The 15,331-nt window shown below is 38.0% G+C and overlaps 1 protein-coding gene across 2 annotated transcripts in view; it reads right to left on the reverse strand.

The window, feature by feature from the left end:
* The window catches only part of LOC121318501 (serine/threonine-protein kinase B-raf-like), a 55,913-nt gene that overhangs the window by 1,656 nt on the left and 38,926 nt on the right, over nucleotides 1-15,331 (reverse strand). The window contains exons 10-19 of one of the 2 annotated variants that reach the window (XM_041255236.1): nucleotides 14,211-14,330; nucleotides 9,032-9,171; nucleotides 8,144-8,261; nucleotides 7,804-7,888; nucleotides 6,012-6,188; nucleotides 5,607-5,653; nucleotides 4,802-4,920; nucleotides 3,486-3,617; nucleotides 2,223-2,357; nucleotides 817-970 (exon numbers count right to left, since the gene is read on the reverse strand). In XM_041255236.1, the coding sequence (XP_041111170.1) occupies nucleotides 817-970; nucleotides 2,223-2,357; nucleotides 3,486-3,617; nucleotides 4,802-4,920; nucleotides 5,607-5,653; nucleotides 6,012-6,188; nucleotides 7,804-7,888; nucleotides 8,144-8,261; nucleotides 9,032-9,171; nucleotides 14,211-14,330 (1,227 nt within the window). The remainder of the gene's footprint in view (nucleotides 1-816; nucleotides 971-2,222; nucleotides 2,358-3,485; nucleotides 3,618-4,801; nucleotides 4,921-5,606; nucleotides 5,654-6,011; nucleotides 6,189-7,803; nucleotides 7,889-8,143; nucleotides 8,262-9,031; nucleotides 9,172-14,210; nucleotides 14,331-15,331) is intronic. The other variant, XM_041255235.1, reaches the window with a different exon arrangement.

The raw sequence follows: 15,331 nt of genomic DNA on the forward strand, positions 1-15,331 counted from the left end.
CGGTGGATTCACGCCACCTGCTGGATACACTGAAGCCTTAACAGTTGCAACTTTTAAATGGCTACCACTGTATGGCTATGATATTCACAAAGATATAAACACCACAAAATGAAAAAGTAGACCTACATCCACAATATGTACACTACACATCCTTACCAAGTATCATCTCAATTGTTTCAGCAAATCAACAAATATACAGTGTTTCTTTGATATTTCACAAATCACTAAGTTACATACTTGGCGATTACATAGTTTGGCTATGTTGACAGTAATGTTATTTTAATGTACAAGGGTCCTTCACTAATACGTTGTTTGCAACATTGCTCCTTTTGTGATGCGCAAGTCAGAGAGTGGAGCACAGAGTGAAAACAATACTGAAGCAGGGTATGAACACTTTAAAGCCTTTGTTACGACATCAATAGTTACAGCTGATGACTAATATGCTGTGGTAGGTGCTTGTTGTCTGAAGGCTGAAAAACAGTAAGTCAGTGTAGCCTAATGATTTACAGCAAAGGGCAGAAAAAGTATAGTCCATATTTAAGCTGTCTTTCAATTTTGTTTAATTTCAGAATCATAACCAAAGTTTTAAATATTAACACGTATCAATCACTGCACCTCATCTTATGTAGATCGGGTATTTGCTTGTTTTCAGGAAACGCCAAATATAATGCTACTTCCTAGTACCTAACCAATTCCTGTGCTTTAGATCAATTTCACTCCAATGACCTAGTGGCAAGACCATATGATCTAAAGCATAAGGAACAGTTGGCTTTATTTACGTTGTATCTGGAGGTTTGCACTAAGGTGTGAACTCACCATAGCCCCCTCCCTGAATGGGTGTTTTGGGGGAGGCGCAGGCATACAGGCTGAAGTCCTCTGTTTGGAACCCAGCCCGGTTCAGTGACGGCTCAGATGCGCTACGATGGATTTTGGGTAAGGAGCGAGCCAGCAGTTCTATGGAGGCCAGTAGCTAGGAAAACACAGAAAAAGAGAGCATATTATCACACATCCATGCAGCCTCTTACTTGGTTCACAGCAGAATGCAAGTACTAAAATGCAATTTTTGTATTTGTTTATATTATTGCCCCAATACAATTTGCCACTGGAAACTACTTGAAAGACCAAGGTTGAAGTATGCAGTCATTTCAATATTGACGGAGGTGAATAGGAATTATTGCATGATGCATGCATTTTATTATATATATATATTTCTCACCCAGGGCGACTTACAGTTGTATACAAAAAATACATAATGAATTACACTACAATTAAGAGCAAGATACAAAATACGATGACTTCAGTCCTAAGAAGAGCAAATACATCACAAAGTACAATTTGATATCGGGGCAGTTAAGGGCAGGTAACAGTGTTGATAGTTACATCAGGGTTAGATAAGAGTGCAAATGAAATACAAGATACTGCAGATTGGGTTAAGTGCAGCATTAAATACAATAAAATAGGGCGCAGATAAGTGCAAGTGTTATATTGTCCAGAAAGGAAGAGTTGAGTTTTACAGGTGTTGTCTGAAGAGGTGTGTCTTGAGGAGGCGCCGGAAGGTGATCAGGGACTGAGCAGTCCTGACATCTGTAGGAAGGTTGTTCCACCACTGCAGGGCAAGGGATGAGAAGAGAAGGGCTCTGGAAGCAGGGGAGCGTAGCGGAGGTGCAGCCAGTCTTCTACTACAGGCTGAGCGGCGAGGTCGGGTGGGGGTGTAGGAAGTGATAAGAGTCTGGAGGTAGCTGGGTGCAGTCTGGTCAAGGCATCGGTAGGTACAAGAGTCTTGAACTGGATGCGAGCGGTGATCGGGAGCTAGTGGAGTGAGCGGAGCAGTGGAGTAGCACGGGAGAAGCGAGGCAAAGAAAATACCAGGCAAGCAGCAGAGTTCTGGATGAGCTGGAGCGGACGGGTGATGGACGAAGGGAGGCCGGCCAAAGGGAGTTGCAGTAGTCTAGGCGGGACAATACCAGGGCCTGGACGAGGAGTTGCGTGGAGTATATACATACGTGTGTGTGTGTGTGTGTGTGTGTGTGTGTGTGGTTGCAGACTATCGGACTGCTGAAGGGAGCTTGGGGCTGATCCAGTCTAATTGTGAAATAAGATGAGATTCTACAGACTGGTTTCATGGTGCACCTGGAACAGTGTAATAAACTAGGTGTTCAAATCTTCAGTTATTGCAGGATGGAGAAAATATAAAGTATAAGAGGATGACTTCAATGTGTTACCTGTGGAAACAGTGGCCTCTCCTCTCGTTTTTTCTTTAAGCAGTCTGCCATTAGTCTCTTCATTGCCTTGGGACAGTTACTGCGCACTTTACTCAGGTCTGCGGACAGGTACCCCCGTCCTACCATGAAAATGATCTGCAAAACGACAAGAAGCATTTCTTCAATCCACAGCAGACATTTAACTCGCCCTTACCAAAGTTGCAGATACTTAAAATGTTACAGACCACCCTGCATTGTTTACAAGATATGCTATATGTTACCTTTTCTGTGTCTCATGTAATCCGCATCACAGCGTTACATTTTTAAACATATTCCTGACTCTCTCAAGTTTTTAAATGCTGATCATGGATCGTAAATCATCTGCGGAATACATTTCTCAGCATTTACTTGTGAGCGTTTGCCAAGAGAAAGAGAAATTCACAGTGTATCCAGATCATGCACCCTCTTGTGGAAATGCTGATTTTCTGTTCCCACAAAACAGCATTCATTTCAATCAGTGCACCAGCTTTGTTACCGGAGGAAGCAGGATCTGGATATAGAGCAATGTTTAGAAGACATTTGTTCCTTCTCCTGGCAGATGTTCCTGATCAAAAGGAAAAATAAATAAAACATTCTCCAATTGATTAACCTATGGTGTATGAATAAAAATCAGGATCATGTTAAAAAACATATTGCTGTGATATGGACAACATACAGCAAAGGCAAAGCAACGTGTTTACGAACACCGCAGTGGGTTCTGCAACACTAAATCAGAGTTCCCTAATAATTATAATAAAAAAAAAAAAAAGAATTACCCTGCAGCTGTACATAATGTATCTATGCAGGCCCAAACTTCATTTAAAAGGAGCTGTATATATGAAATGCACATGAGCTGGACAAAAAAGTAATGTGTAGCACATTTTATTTCCGTCCCCAACAGCTGATTAATTTGTGATGGGTCGTTCCAACTCAAGTGGATCAATAGCTTATGTCAATTAATTATGTCCATGTCAACCCCACACATGGTGACAAATGGAGGGAACACTTCCACCCACCCCCTCACTAATGGCATGCCAGCCTTGCATTCTGCTGCACAATAGTCAATATAGATCTGATGGACTTTGATAAAGACTGAATTAGCCAGACATTCTTCCAAAACTTTAAAATACTCAAACGTAAAATGAAATTAACATTAAGGAACCAGCAACCCCACAATTTCTATACATCTTTATTAGAAGCTACCACCAAATGGCAGTTTAGGCTGCACACATCCAGCTAGCTCACCTGATCCCGATTGTTGATGTTGGAGTAGGGGAGCTGTCCCGACATTAACTCATACAGCACGATACCGAAGGCATACACATCAGACTGAAAGCTGTATGGATTCTTATCCTGCATGCGGATCACTTCTGGTGCCTGGAAGCACACACAAAAAAAAGTTTTAATTATGTTTTCAATTATTCTGAGTGGTTTTCATGATCTAGCCTGTTTTAAAAGTGAATCTGGCAACTACATTTCAGTTAATATTTGAGCAATATAAGAAGCACTCCAAATGAATATGAAAATATGAAACCTATGACAAAAACTACAGTACTTAACCCTCATATAAAAACATGAAAAAAGAATAATTATCTAAAAGTATTTTTTTATCATTCTAAATGATCCTAGTTTTATATGTAATAAAAAAATAGACTTAAAATGCTTAGTTAATAATAATAAAAATGCAAAAAAAAAAAATACATTACCTACTCTGCAACGAACACAGAACTCGCATTGCAATAATACTACTCATACAAACAGGATGGCGGTTTTGGCACCCTGACCTACACCCACAGCATGCACTGAAGCACCCTGAGAAAAATGCCCTTGTAAAAAAGTGTTGTGCATTTCAGACAAGCTGCTCTAAAGATAAAGCCTTCATTAAATCAGAAGGCATAACTCAAGCTAAAACATGTCACTGTGACCTAGATTTTGATAAAGCTCAAGAACCGATCCAAATCAAAATTAAAATCACAAATGAATGACCTGTTCAAGATATAGCTCAAATATTAGGTGAACCCTATGCATATACCTACATATGAGGACCTTCACCATATCCCTTTCAGGTATGATGTTCTCAGGTTACTCTCTCGACAAAAACTGCACCAATTTTACACTTTAACTTGGAAGAAAATACTGCAGCAATTTATTGTTAGTGTTACAGTACACCCTGCAGTGTTTACAAGAAAAGGATTGCATCTTTTTTTCTCTTGGCGAATGTTACTGAAAAAAGTTTAATACTCTGGTTGATTTACTTAACATCAAAACAATTTGGAAAATGTTGAAAAATATATATATATATATATTGCTGCATTATGTACAACACAGAATACAGCCAAGGTAAAGTAATGAGTTTCTCGTAAAAGGGGTTCTGTAAGACCTAAAGGACCATTAGTTGCAGAAAGATATCCCATTCAGTCCAATTTTTAAATCTGTATGCAGAAAAAAAAAGTGACACATGACCAAATTTGTGGCCCCATGATTGGTAGGTGGTATAGAACAGCTATTCAGATCTGATTGTATTGGGTCCACACAGAAACCAGGTCCTTGCATGCACTCACCATCCAAAGGATAGATCCAGAAAGCTGCTCGAACTGGTGAGAACCACTCCACCGCGATTTCACAGTCGCCAGCCCAAAATCACCAATCTTCACAGTCAGGTCTTCATGTAGGAAAATATCTGAGCAGCAGGTCATTGAGGGGATTTCTTTATTTTTTAAAATTGTATTTAACTTTTGCTGATGTGTCAGGCAACTGGGATTTGTTTTATTTTTTTTTACCAGAGATAAGATTTCTGTTCACTCCCCTTTGTCATTTAACAAGCAGACAATGGTAATGGAAATTAAATTGTGAAAAATCTTAAAATACAGCGGTGTACTACATTTACAGACAAAAAACTGAAAAGTCTACTCCTTCTGTACTGAATATGTCAGCCATCACTCCTGGGTTCTATCTGGAGTGCTTAGACAGTTATTTTAGAATAGCCCTGACAAGGCATACTAAAAATAATACAGAGCAGACATATTTAACATGGGCCAATGCACATGTACATTAGATTGTCTTAAGTGAAATTGTGATATACCGATGATGGGAACGCACTAAATGCACACATCCAATTTTCTGTACTTTAGCTGCATGTGACATAGAATGGTATGCCTGAGTATGTACTGGTACACTAACCTTCCAGATGCAACAGAAACGTCCATACAACACTGCATCACAACTGGAAGGGTGGTTCTCAATACAGAGCATGGGCAATTTTAAAAGCCATGTCAAACTGATTCAGAAAACCCACACTTCTGTCCTGCAGCACTGTAAATGCTTAGCTTCTGCTGCCTTCACTATCAAACCTGCTGGGAAGGATACTGTTACTCTTGAGGTCTCTGTGGATGATGGATTTTGCGTGCAAATAGCTGAGAAGAAAGATACTCAAGATTAGGGGTTGCCTGACAAAACTGACAACCTCTATTCATTTCAATATCATTCTTTCTGAGTAGCATGCAGCACATGTTGATCTTGATTCAATGTTTTAACACTAGGGAGGACATATGAAGGTTCTTGGTCCCAACCAATCTCCTGTCTCTAATCCAATCTACAGCCCCTTTCACACTGGCACTCCTACCTGGATACCGGGTGTCAGTACTTACGATCAAGACTTTCTTTACTAATTATTGTCCATGTTTTTTTTTGGATGGATGATTGGGTATATGATTGATGTTTAGCCTTTACGTTGAACTTAAAAGACATGCACGCACACATTGCGCTACTCACTCCATTCCTTGTGCTGTCTGCCGTGCAATGTCAATGAGTTTAATCATCTCAAACTTGGTCTCAATGATGTGGAGGTGGTGGTAGAGGCTGGAGCCCTCACACCATTGTGTTACAATAGCCAGCTGGGGCTTGGTGGTGTAGCCCATGAAGAGCAGGATGTTGACGTGCCGCGTTTTTCTAACGGTGCAGACGGGAATAAACAAAAGATTAACTGCCTGATGCAGAACCAGATAACTTTATTTTAATATAAGAAGAATTCAAACCCAATCCAATCAGTCTTTCAATCAATTAATCAATCAAAAATCATCTCGAATTCCAAGCCCTCTCAAGTAGAGCTCTTCACAGGTCCAAATTACTCAACCCGACCCAACCACGAACTAACAATTATTTACCCGATGATGTAAAATTCTTATTAGATCCGGTCTGAAAAAATTGAACACTTTTCCTTTCCTCAGCTTAGTATATGCACGGACAAGAAACAGTATTATAAGCAGTGTTTTTTTCGAGTCAACCTGGAAATCTGGCTGAACTACAGCGTTTATTCCATCATGAACCGACAAGGACTGTAAAATTAAATATATAATACGTTTGTGTAAAAGACAAAGATAAATACATTATCTGAAAATCAAGTGAACTGAAGTACATCTCGTAACTGCATGACTTTATTACAAACTTAACACAAGAGCAAATGGAATTGAGATGTAAAATTTGTGTTTTGCGAAACTTGTTTTCCTTCCTTGTCCACAATAACAACAAATAATTCCCACACCGCAGACTTGCATTCTTCTGTGAGCTTTTGTTCATGGAATTGGTTTTTCTAAAGTTTTTCTTTCATGTCCTTCATAAACAAATCCATTACTCTGACTTTTAATAATGATCTAAAAGAAACCGCTTCGATATGGGTCACATGTCTGCTGCTGCGCTCTGCAAGCCATGGCATGAGCTACTGGGGGAAGCCAATCCACGCAACAGGAATTATAAACAATGATTTTTAGTACCAGAGAGAGCCTCTTTAATAGTAATCGACAGTTTACTATTAGGCTGAGTAAACCCGACCAGAGTGCTGCATGACAATTTTTCACCCGAAAACCCGTCTGGTACAGGTCGGGTCTCGGTCTGGGTAGACCCGTGAAGACCTCTACTCCCAAGCTAATAATACATCCACAGGAGGAGATGCCATATCTTTTTTTGTGGTACATTCTTATTTATTTGTTTATGTTATTTATATCACATATAACTATAAAAAAAACTATAACAAAACACCTAGTAAAACTACAAATCATTTAATACATTGTCAAAGACTTCTGGTTGGAAGTTTCTTTTAGTATTACCACATATCATACCATAGAGTCATCTGAAGAGAACAATATTACATGTAAAACCTAAAGGTCCAGAACTAAGATATGATTGGACAACTCTGTTTCTAAGGACCATTCCACTTAATTATTGTATTGTAGGTAGAATTAAACAAACTACCTGGGTGGCCATATTTATTTAACTAAAACATTAAAAGCATGGTTGATTCAAAGACCTACATGACTTTGCTCACAATTCGTTTAGGATTTTGAGTCTTGTGCACTCATTCTCTTTATTAACTATTCTCCTTTCTGAATCTTGAACAAAGCTGCTTACAGGTGGAGAAGGGCAATCAGTGGAATAGCAGTGAAAATGCTGCATTCAACAATTCATGTGAAAAGTAAATTAAATAAAGTGTTCATCGGCTTAGTAATAAATCTGTGCTTTCTTCCACAAACACATTATAAGAATATTGCCTTGAAAAAGTCTCCTTTACCTTAGTACTCCAACTTCATTTTTAAAAGCCTGCAACTGCTGAGGCGTGGGAGCAGTAACATTCAACATCTTCACGGCAACATCACCTAGAGAAAAAAAAGCATTATTAAAAAAATAATAATAATAAAATAATAATAATAATAATAATAATAATAATAATAATAATAATAATAATAATAATAATAATAATAATAATAAATGTTACACACCTCCGTATCTATATTCATTTTAGGATGCCAGTATTAAGACCCACCAATGTTAGGATTATTAAAAAAGAGACCACAAGGTCAAAAGTCTGAACTGTTACCATAGTGAACACGGCAACGGTTTAAATTCCCTACCATGCCACTTCCCCTTGTAGACAGTTCCAAAGGATCCCGAGCCGATCCTTTGACCCAAAGAGATTTGTCCTTCGGGGATCTCCCAGTCATCGCTGGAATCCCGCCGACCGAGGGTTTTCTGAAAACAGGAAAATGGGACTCATTAGCTATGGCACAAACCATGAAAACCTGGGCTCCGATTGGAACCGGTATCCCCAGAATGAAGAATTCATGAACAGGAGGCATACACAAAACCACCATGCACACCCCCACACCCACTGACTGTAATGCCTTGAGAAAAAGACATTCATTTGTTCCATTGTTATTATTTTGTTTTAATTTATTTAATTTACAGCTGAAGGCCATTTATTTCAGTCTTTTCCATATACGCATACACGATGTACACATTCAGTCTTTATTATTTCTAAATGCAACAGCAAGATTATATATATATATATATATATATATATATATATATATATAATATATATATAATATATATAATATATATCTATACATCAACTTGGCAAATCATTGTTTTTATTACCGTGTTCAAAATAAAAGCTAAAGTATGTTTTTTTTTCCATTCAAGAAGAAGAATGAGACATTTAGATTGTGAATGGTTGTTTGAGTGCCACTTTCAAAAAATAAACCAGAAAGAGTTGAAAGGTCACAGCATAAATGCAGGCACCTACAGTGTCCAAGAAATGGGTTTCTGAAAAACAGAAAGACTAGAAAATATAAACCTCGCGTTTTCTACACTTTACAGGAAACTATGTTTAATGGCACTCAAGTATTTTGGTGAGAATTGTTTAGTATTGGAGAAATATTTCAAATACTCAACATGTACAGTCCAGTGTGAAAATGCCCATAGATACAAGACACACACAGAGAAAACACCAGGCTTACCATTTTATTGCGGTCCTCAGAAGAGGAAGAGGAGGACTTGCGTTCCCTTTGCTGGCCAGGTGATTTCTGCAATGCTTTCACATTCGTCAAAGAGCCTGGGAGAGAGGCTGGGGGTGTAGCTGAGAGACCTGTTGTTGAGCCTTGTGAGAGAGGGGTGGGGTGTGGTGGTGGTGGTGGGGAAGAGAGAGAGAGAGAGAGAGAGAGAGAGAGAGAGAGAGAGAGAGAGAGAGAGAGAGAGAGAGAGAGAGAGGTTGGAAGGCAATCTCTGCAAGGTCTTGCTCTTGTGACATGAAGGTACTGAGCTAAACAAGAGGCATGCAGAGTGACGGGGGAGGTGGGATGGGTCTTCGAGGCGGCAGGGTGCTGGACAGCAGCAGTGCAGTTTGCAGGTCATGCACAGTGCTGTGGCAGGGTGGTGTCACCCTTTCAAACCGTTCAGCACCCAACATGACAAGGAAGAAAAAATAAAATCGGCCTGTAACTGAAAAATTGGTTATATAAATTGGAAAAAAGGTTATAAAGCGTGATTGCCGATGGCTTGGTTTAAACACCTTTTTTTTTCTAAGTTAGTAGAGTCACTCTTAACAATGTTAGTGAACTTGAAATATTAATCCTCTTTAGTTAAATGACAATCAGGTATCTCCTGTGGCCTTATATAGCCTGCAGTATACTGTACAGGGGATTTGATTGAAGACAGAACATACACTATATATAGTGTTCCACATTTTTGGTTTTTATCTTAAAAAAAAAAAAAAAAAAAAAAAAAAAAAAAAGTTTTTATTTTACATATATTAAAATAGCAATAAAATCGGTAAAAGGTAGTTTTTAACTGGAAAATCTCATTATACACACTTTACATGTGGAATATGATGCTAGCAGTTCTGGTTTTTGATTAATAATGTCCCTGACATGTATGATGAAGCAGAATCGGTGCGAGTCGAAGCCACATTTTCCCCAAGGTAGCTGGTACTTTGTGGCAATTGCTGTGCTGACAGAAATAGTATTTACAGACGGTATGATCATGACATCAAGCCAGGTTTAATTGCCTTTAAATCATAAAAAGAAAATTGACAGAACTGGGTGGTGCAAGCCATCAAGAGACGCATCAAAAAAAAAAAAAAAAAAAATCACACTCGACATTTCCATCAATGCATTACATATTAGTTTACCAACTAAAGCATCACCATTTTCTGCCAAATACTTACAATTAAGATTGTCGGCGTTAGGCAGCGTTTTAACTAATAGACAGTACTGTCACACAAAGTCACCAATACATACCTCTCTGCAATAAACAATGGCTGGCCAGCAATAAACAGCACTCTGCCAAACTCATTAACAAAGCCATTCTGTGCTTTCTTTTTATTAGTGTGTGTAAAAGCCACATAAATGGACTGTTTGTCTCTCAATTCACTTTGTTTTAGTTTAATGTGTCGCTTATTTTTCAGTATGTCCTTTTATTGTCAGCATGAACATGTACCTCAATGCAGCAGTATTTATCAATAACAAATGTACCTTCTTTATTTTATTTACATGCCTGCTACTGTAACACTGGCAGTTACGAAATAGTTTACTGGGATGTGGGGATTTGTTTGGTTTATATTAACAGCGCAGTTTTCTGAGTGCTTTGTCAAACCCGTGCTGGATATAGATATCTATCTTGGTAGATATATAATAGTCGCAGTTTTCTCACGACATATATAGATAGATATAGATAGATATATATATATATATATATAGATATATATATATATATAGAGATGTATGTGTGTGTGTGTGTTTGATATCGTGCACTCGGGTTTGAAAAAAGCTTTTTCGTGTATTAAAAACATGCATGTGTGTGTGTGTGTGTGTGTGTAGTGTATGTATATATATATATATATATATATATATATATATATATATATATATATATATATATATATATATATATATATATATACACAGTACCTTGCAAAAGTATTCAGACCCCTGACCAATTATCTCATATTACCGAATTACAAATGGTACATTGAAATTTCGTTCTGTTTGATATTTTATTTTTAAACACTGAAAATCAGAATCAATTATGGTAAGGTGACATTGGTTTTATGTTGGGAAATATTTTTAAGAAAAATAAAAAAATGAAATATCTTGCTTGCATAAGTATTCAACCCCCACAAATTAATATTTGGTAGAGCCACCTTTCACTGCAATAACAGATTTATGTCTTTTGGGGTAAGTATGTACCAGCTTTGCACACAGTGTCGGAGGACTTTGACTGGGCCACTGTAGGACATTCACCTTTTTGTTCTTGAGCCACTCCAGTGTTGTTTTGGCCTTGTGCTTGGGATCATTGTCCTGCTGAAAGGTGAATTTCCTCTCAAGCTTCAGTTTTTTAGCAGACTGAAGCAGATTCTCTTGCAGTATTTTTATGTATTTTGCTCCATCCATTCTTCCTTCAATTGTAACAAGATGCCCAGTCCCTGCTGATGAGAAGCAACCCCACAGCATGATGCTGCCACCAACATACTTCACTGTAAGGATGGTGTGTCTTGAGGCATGGGCAGTGTTAGGTTTGCGCCACACATAGCACTTTGAATTTTGGCCAAAAAGCTCTATCTTGGTCTCATCTGACCACAAAACCTTTTCCCACATTGCAGCTGGGTCACTCTCATGATTTCTGATGGTACTTTTTGAGTAACGGCTTCTTTCTTACCACCCTCCCATACAGGCCAGTGTTATGCAGAGCTCTTGATATGGTTGACTGGTGCACCATTACTCCACTCCCAGCCACTGATCTCTGTAGCTCCTTCAAAGTGATTGTTGGCCTCTCTGTGGCTTCTCTCACAAGTCTCCTTCTTGTTTGAGCGTTGAGTTTTGAGGAACGGCCTTTTCTTGGCAGTGTCTGGGTGGTGTGATGCAGCTTCCACTTCCTGATTATTGATCCAACTGTGCTCACTGGGATATCCAAACACTTGGATATTATTTTGTACCCTTTCCCTACTCTATGCATTTGTATTACTTTATCTCTAACTTCTGTAGAATGCTCTATGGTCTTCATTTTCCTTCAGATTCACAGTCTTACCAGTGATCCTTCAACAGTGGGGTTTTTATCCAGAAAATGTGACAGCAACTTTAATGGTTCACAGGTGGAGGTCAACGGTAAGGTAATTGTGTCCAAGTTATGGCAATTTCTTTCATCGGTGCAAACTGGGAGCTTCCACAGTACAGGGGTTGAATACTTATGCAAGCAAGATATTTCAGTTTTTTATTTTTCTTAAAAATATTTCCCAACATAAAACCAGAGAATTGGTCAGGGGTCTGAATACTTTTGCAAGGCACTGTATATACTGGGAAATATTTAAGAAAAATAAAAAACTGAAATATCTTGCCACAGCAGTTACAGACACTTGCAAAGTTCTTGCGATTTGTCTTAAAGATTGACCTTCATTTGTTAAAGTAATTACAGTCTTTTCTTTGCTTAACTGAGCGTACTTTGCCATTTTCTGCTCCCTTACATTCAGGAATGACAAACTTGTGCCTGTGCTACCTATATTTATAGTAATCATGGACCCTCACCTGTTAACAATAATTGGTGACAAAAGGTTAATTAGGTAACATGCTAGTTAACTCAGAGAACATCTAGCAAAGACACTTTTATACTTAGACCAGTGTTCTAACACCGGGTTATACACAATTCAGACTTTTAACTGACATGGGCTTCAGACTAAAATCCCTTTGCTTTGGGTGACCATTTCGTTGAAATTGACAAGATTTACATTTTCATTTAAAAATTAAATTTTTGAATGCAATTCACTTATGATTATCAGCTTATATAAGTACACAATCATGAAAAACCTGGTTTCAAGCAGGTGTACTCAAACTTTTGACTAGTACTATATATATATATATATATATATATATATATATATATATATATATGTACACCACTAGAATCTACACCACTGAATGCAATCTCATTTTAAAATCTGCTTTCTGCTTTGTATGGCCTTTTCTTAAAAGGCCATACAAGATCCCTGTTAAAACAGAAAACTGGGCTAATCAAGAGTTTAAAACCCCTACTGTAAATGTTCATGAACTAATGATATTCAAGTGTTAGTTTCTGTTTAATTTCCCACGTTTAACCTTTAGCATCCAACCGTATAACCTTTCCAAGCATGAAATACTGAAAAAAAATGGTTTTATATGGATCAAAAATGGCATTCTCGTGTGAGGTCATAATTCATTCTCTATATAAAAGATAAGAAGGGTTTTTGTATCTTTTCCATACGATGTCACCATGCATGAAAGGCTTAAAACATGGTAGTGTTCAGAACCAAATCAGAAAAGCCATCATAAAAAGCACTCCATGACTTTTTATAAAATTACTGAAACATATATCAGTGTTCAAGATTGTGTGTACAGCATCTAACCGTATATGGAAAAGTCAAAGAAATACTGCATATGAAATTTATGAAATGCACTGTACACTAAGGTTAAAACCTATATTTGGTTCTGCATATTCTTGTCAATGGTTAAACGTTTAGGCAAAATTCAAAACATTTAACACTTGGCTAATGTTTAAACTGTACATAAACATCTGGGAAAAACGGGAATTCAGGTCAGTAGACAATACTGAATGGAGGACCAGTCCTGACAGTCACCACTTTTCAACACTTGTTATTTTTTGTAACAAGTGCTGCGCTTTTGGGATGGATTGCTCATACTTTTGCAAGTATGGTACAGACACATAACCACGGAAACAAAGACATCTGGAGTGCAAGGGGTTGGAGTGTGGAAAAATGGTCAAAAAAAGCTGCTGTTCTGAATTTATTCTTTCATCCAAGTATTTGTTGGGTGAACGTATAGACTGGAGAACTACAGAGCTGAAAACAGACTTCAACACAGGGGGTAGACAAATTTCTCTACTAAGTTTTAAGATACATTTTAGCTAATATTCCATCGTAAACAGTCCTAGCACGATTGTACCGTAATCCTATTTTTGTTTCTTTGTTACTAACTGACGGTTGTTTTTAAATTTCCGCACGTCATATACCACGTGCCCAATCCCTCAAAAAAAAAAAAAAACAACAACTATATCTCTATTGAATCATAGCGTGAATGTGAGACACAAACAGCAAAGTGTGATAGTGAAAGTGGAGAGCGTGAGAGTGAGCGTGTGACACAAAAGCCTAGCTACCTCGAAATACAGGACCAGGTTCAAAATCAAAGACAATGTCATTGGGGTAGGAGTATAGGATGGGGCTTGTGGTCCGGGGTCGAAACTTCCTCAAGCAGCGAGCTGGTTGGGTCTGAGGGGCTGCAGGAAGAGAGACACACACACACACACACACACACACACACACACACACACATTCACAGGCTAAGAAACCCCACAGCAGATCCAAGAGTGTCGCAAACTGTTCAAGGAACTAAGCAGCTGGAGTTAGGTACAGTAACTTTCTGTTTTTCAACATTGTACTGGTGGCTTTGTACGAATGCTCATCTTTTGTGAGCGAAATGTTTGTGCGGCTGCATTTTCTATCAATGATTTTGAATTTTAAGAGTGGGGAAAAAACTGAATAAAGACTTTTGATCTTAAAATACCTACCTGGGCGGCGATCTTTAAACTAAATTTTCAAAAAAGATGGCTCATAATCTCATTAGAGAAGAATTAGTCACAGAACACTGAAATTGCACCATGTTGCCGCAACTTCCACTGTGGACCACAGACAGCGTTTTACATCCCTAACTTACAATTAAAGAAAATGAACCCCACTCCACCCCACCCCGGTCCACAGTGGAAGTTGTGACAATGGAACATACAGCCACCTTCACTATATTGCCAGCAATTTCTTTAGAAATAATACAATGACTTACATCCACTGTATGCAAATTAAAAAATGATAGTACACATATATGTAAAGAGAGATATATATATATATATATATATATATCTTACATTCTTATACTCTCAAACACTCTCAGTCTAGAAACATGTAAACATTTAAGTCTGGGAGGAGCCCTCAGGACTATGTTTCCCAAATTGAGTTAAAGTTTTAAATTGAGCTAAATGTCTTTCGTGTTATGCTAGTTAGGGAATCATTATTGTAGCAAACACAGAATTATTAACTTTTGTGGACTAGCAATGTACAGTATATGTAGCATTCATAACTAGTACTGCATCATGCAGATTGTTCAAACTGCATTCATACAAGGCTGTTTCGAGCATATCTACTGTATTGAGGGCAGAGTGAAATCCAAGGAACACATATTTATAAAATACTATGTAAAAACTACCTCTATATCTTGTAAAGAAAA

The sequence above is a fragment of the Polyodon spathula genome, chromosome 7 (assembly GCF_017654505.1).
Source record: "Polyodon spathula isolate WHYD16114869_AA chromosome 7, ASM1765450v1, whole genome shotgun sequence".
Lineage (NCBI taxonomy): Eukaryota > Metazoa > Chordata > Actinopteri > Acipenseriformes > Polyodontidae > Polyodon > Polyodon spathula.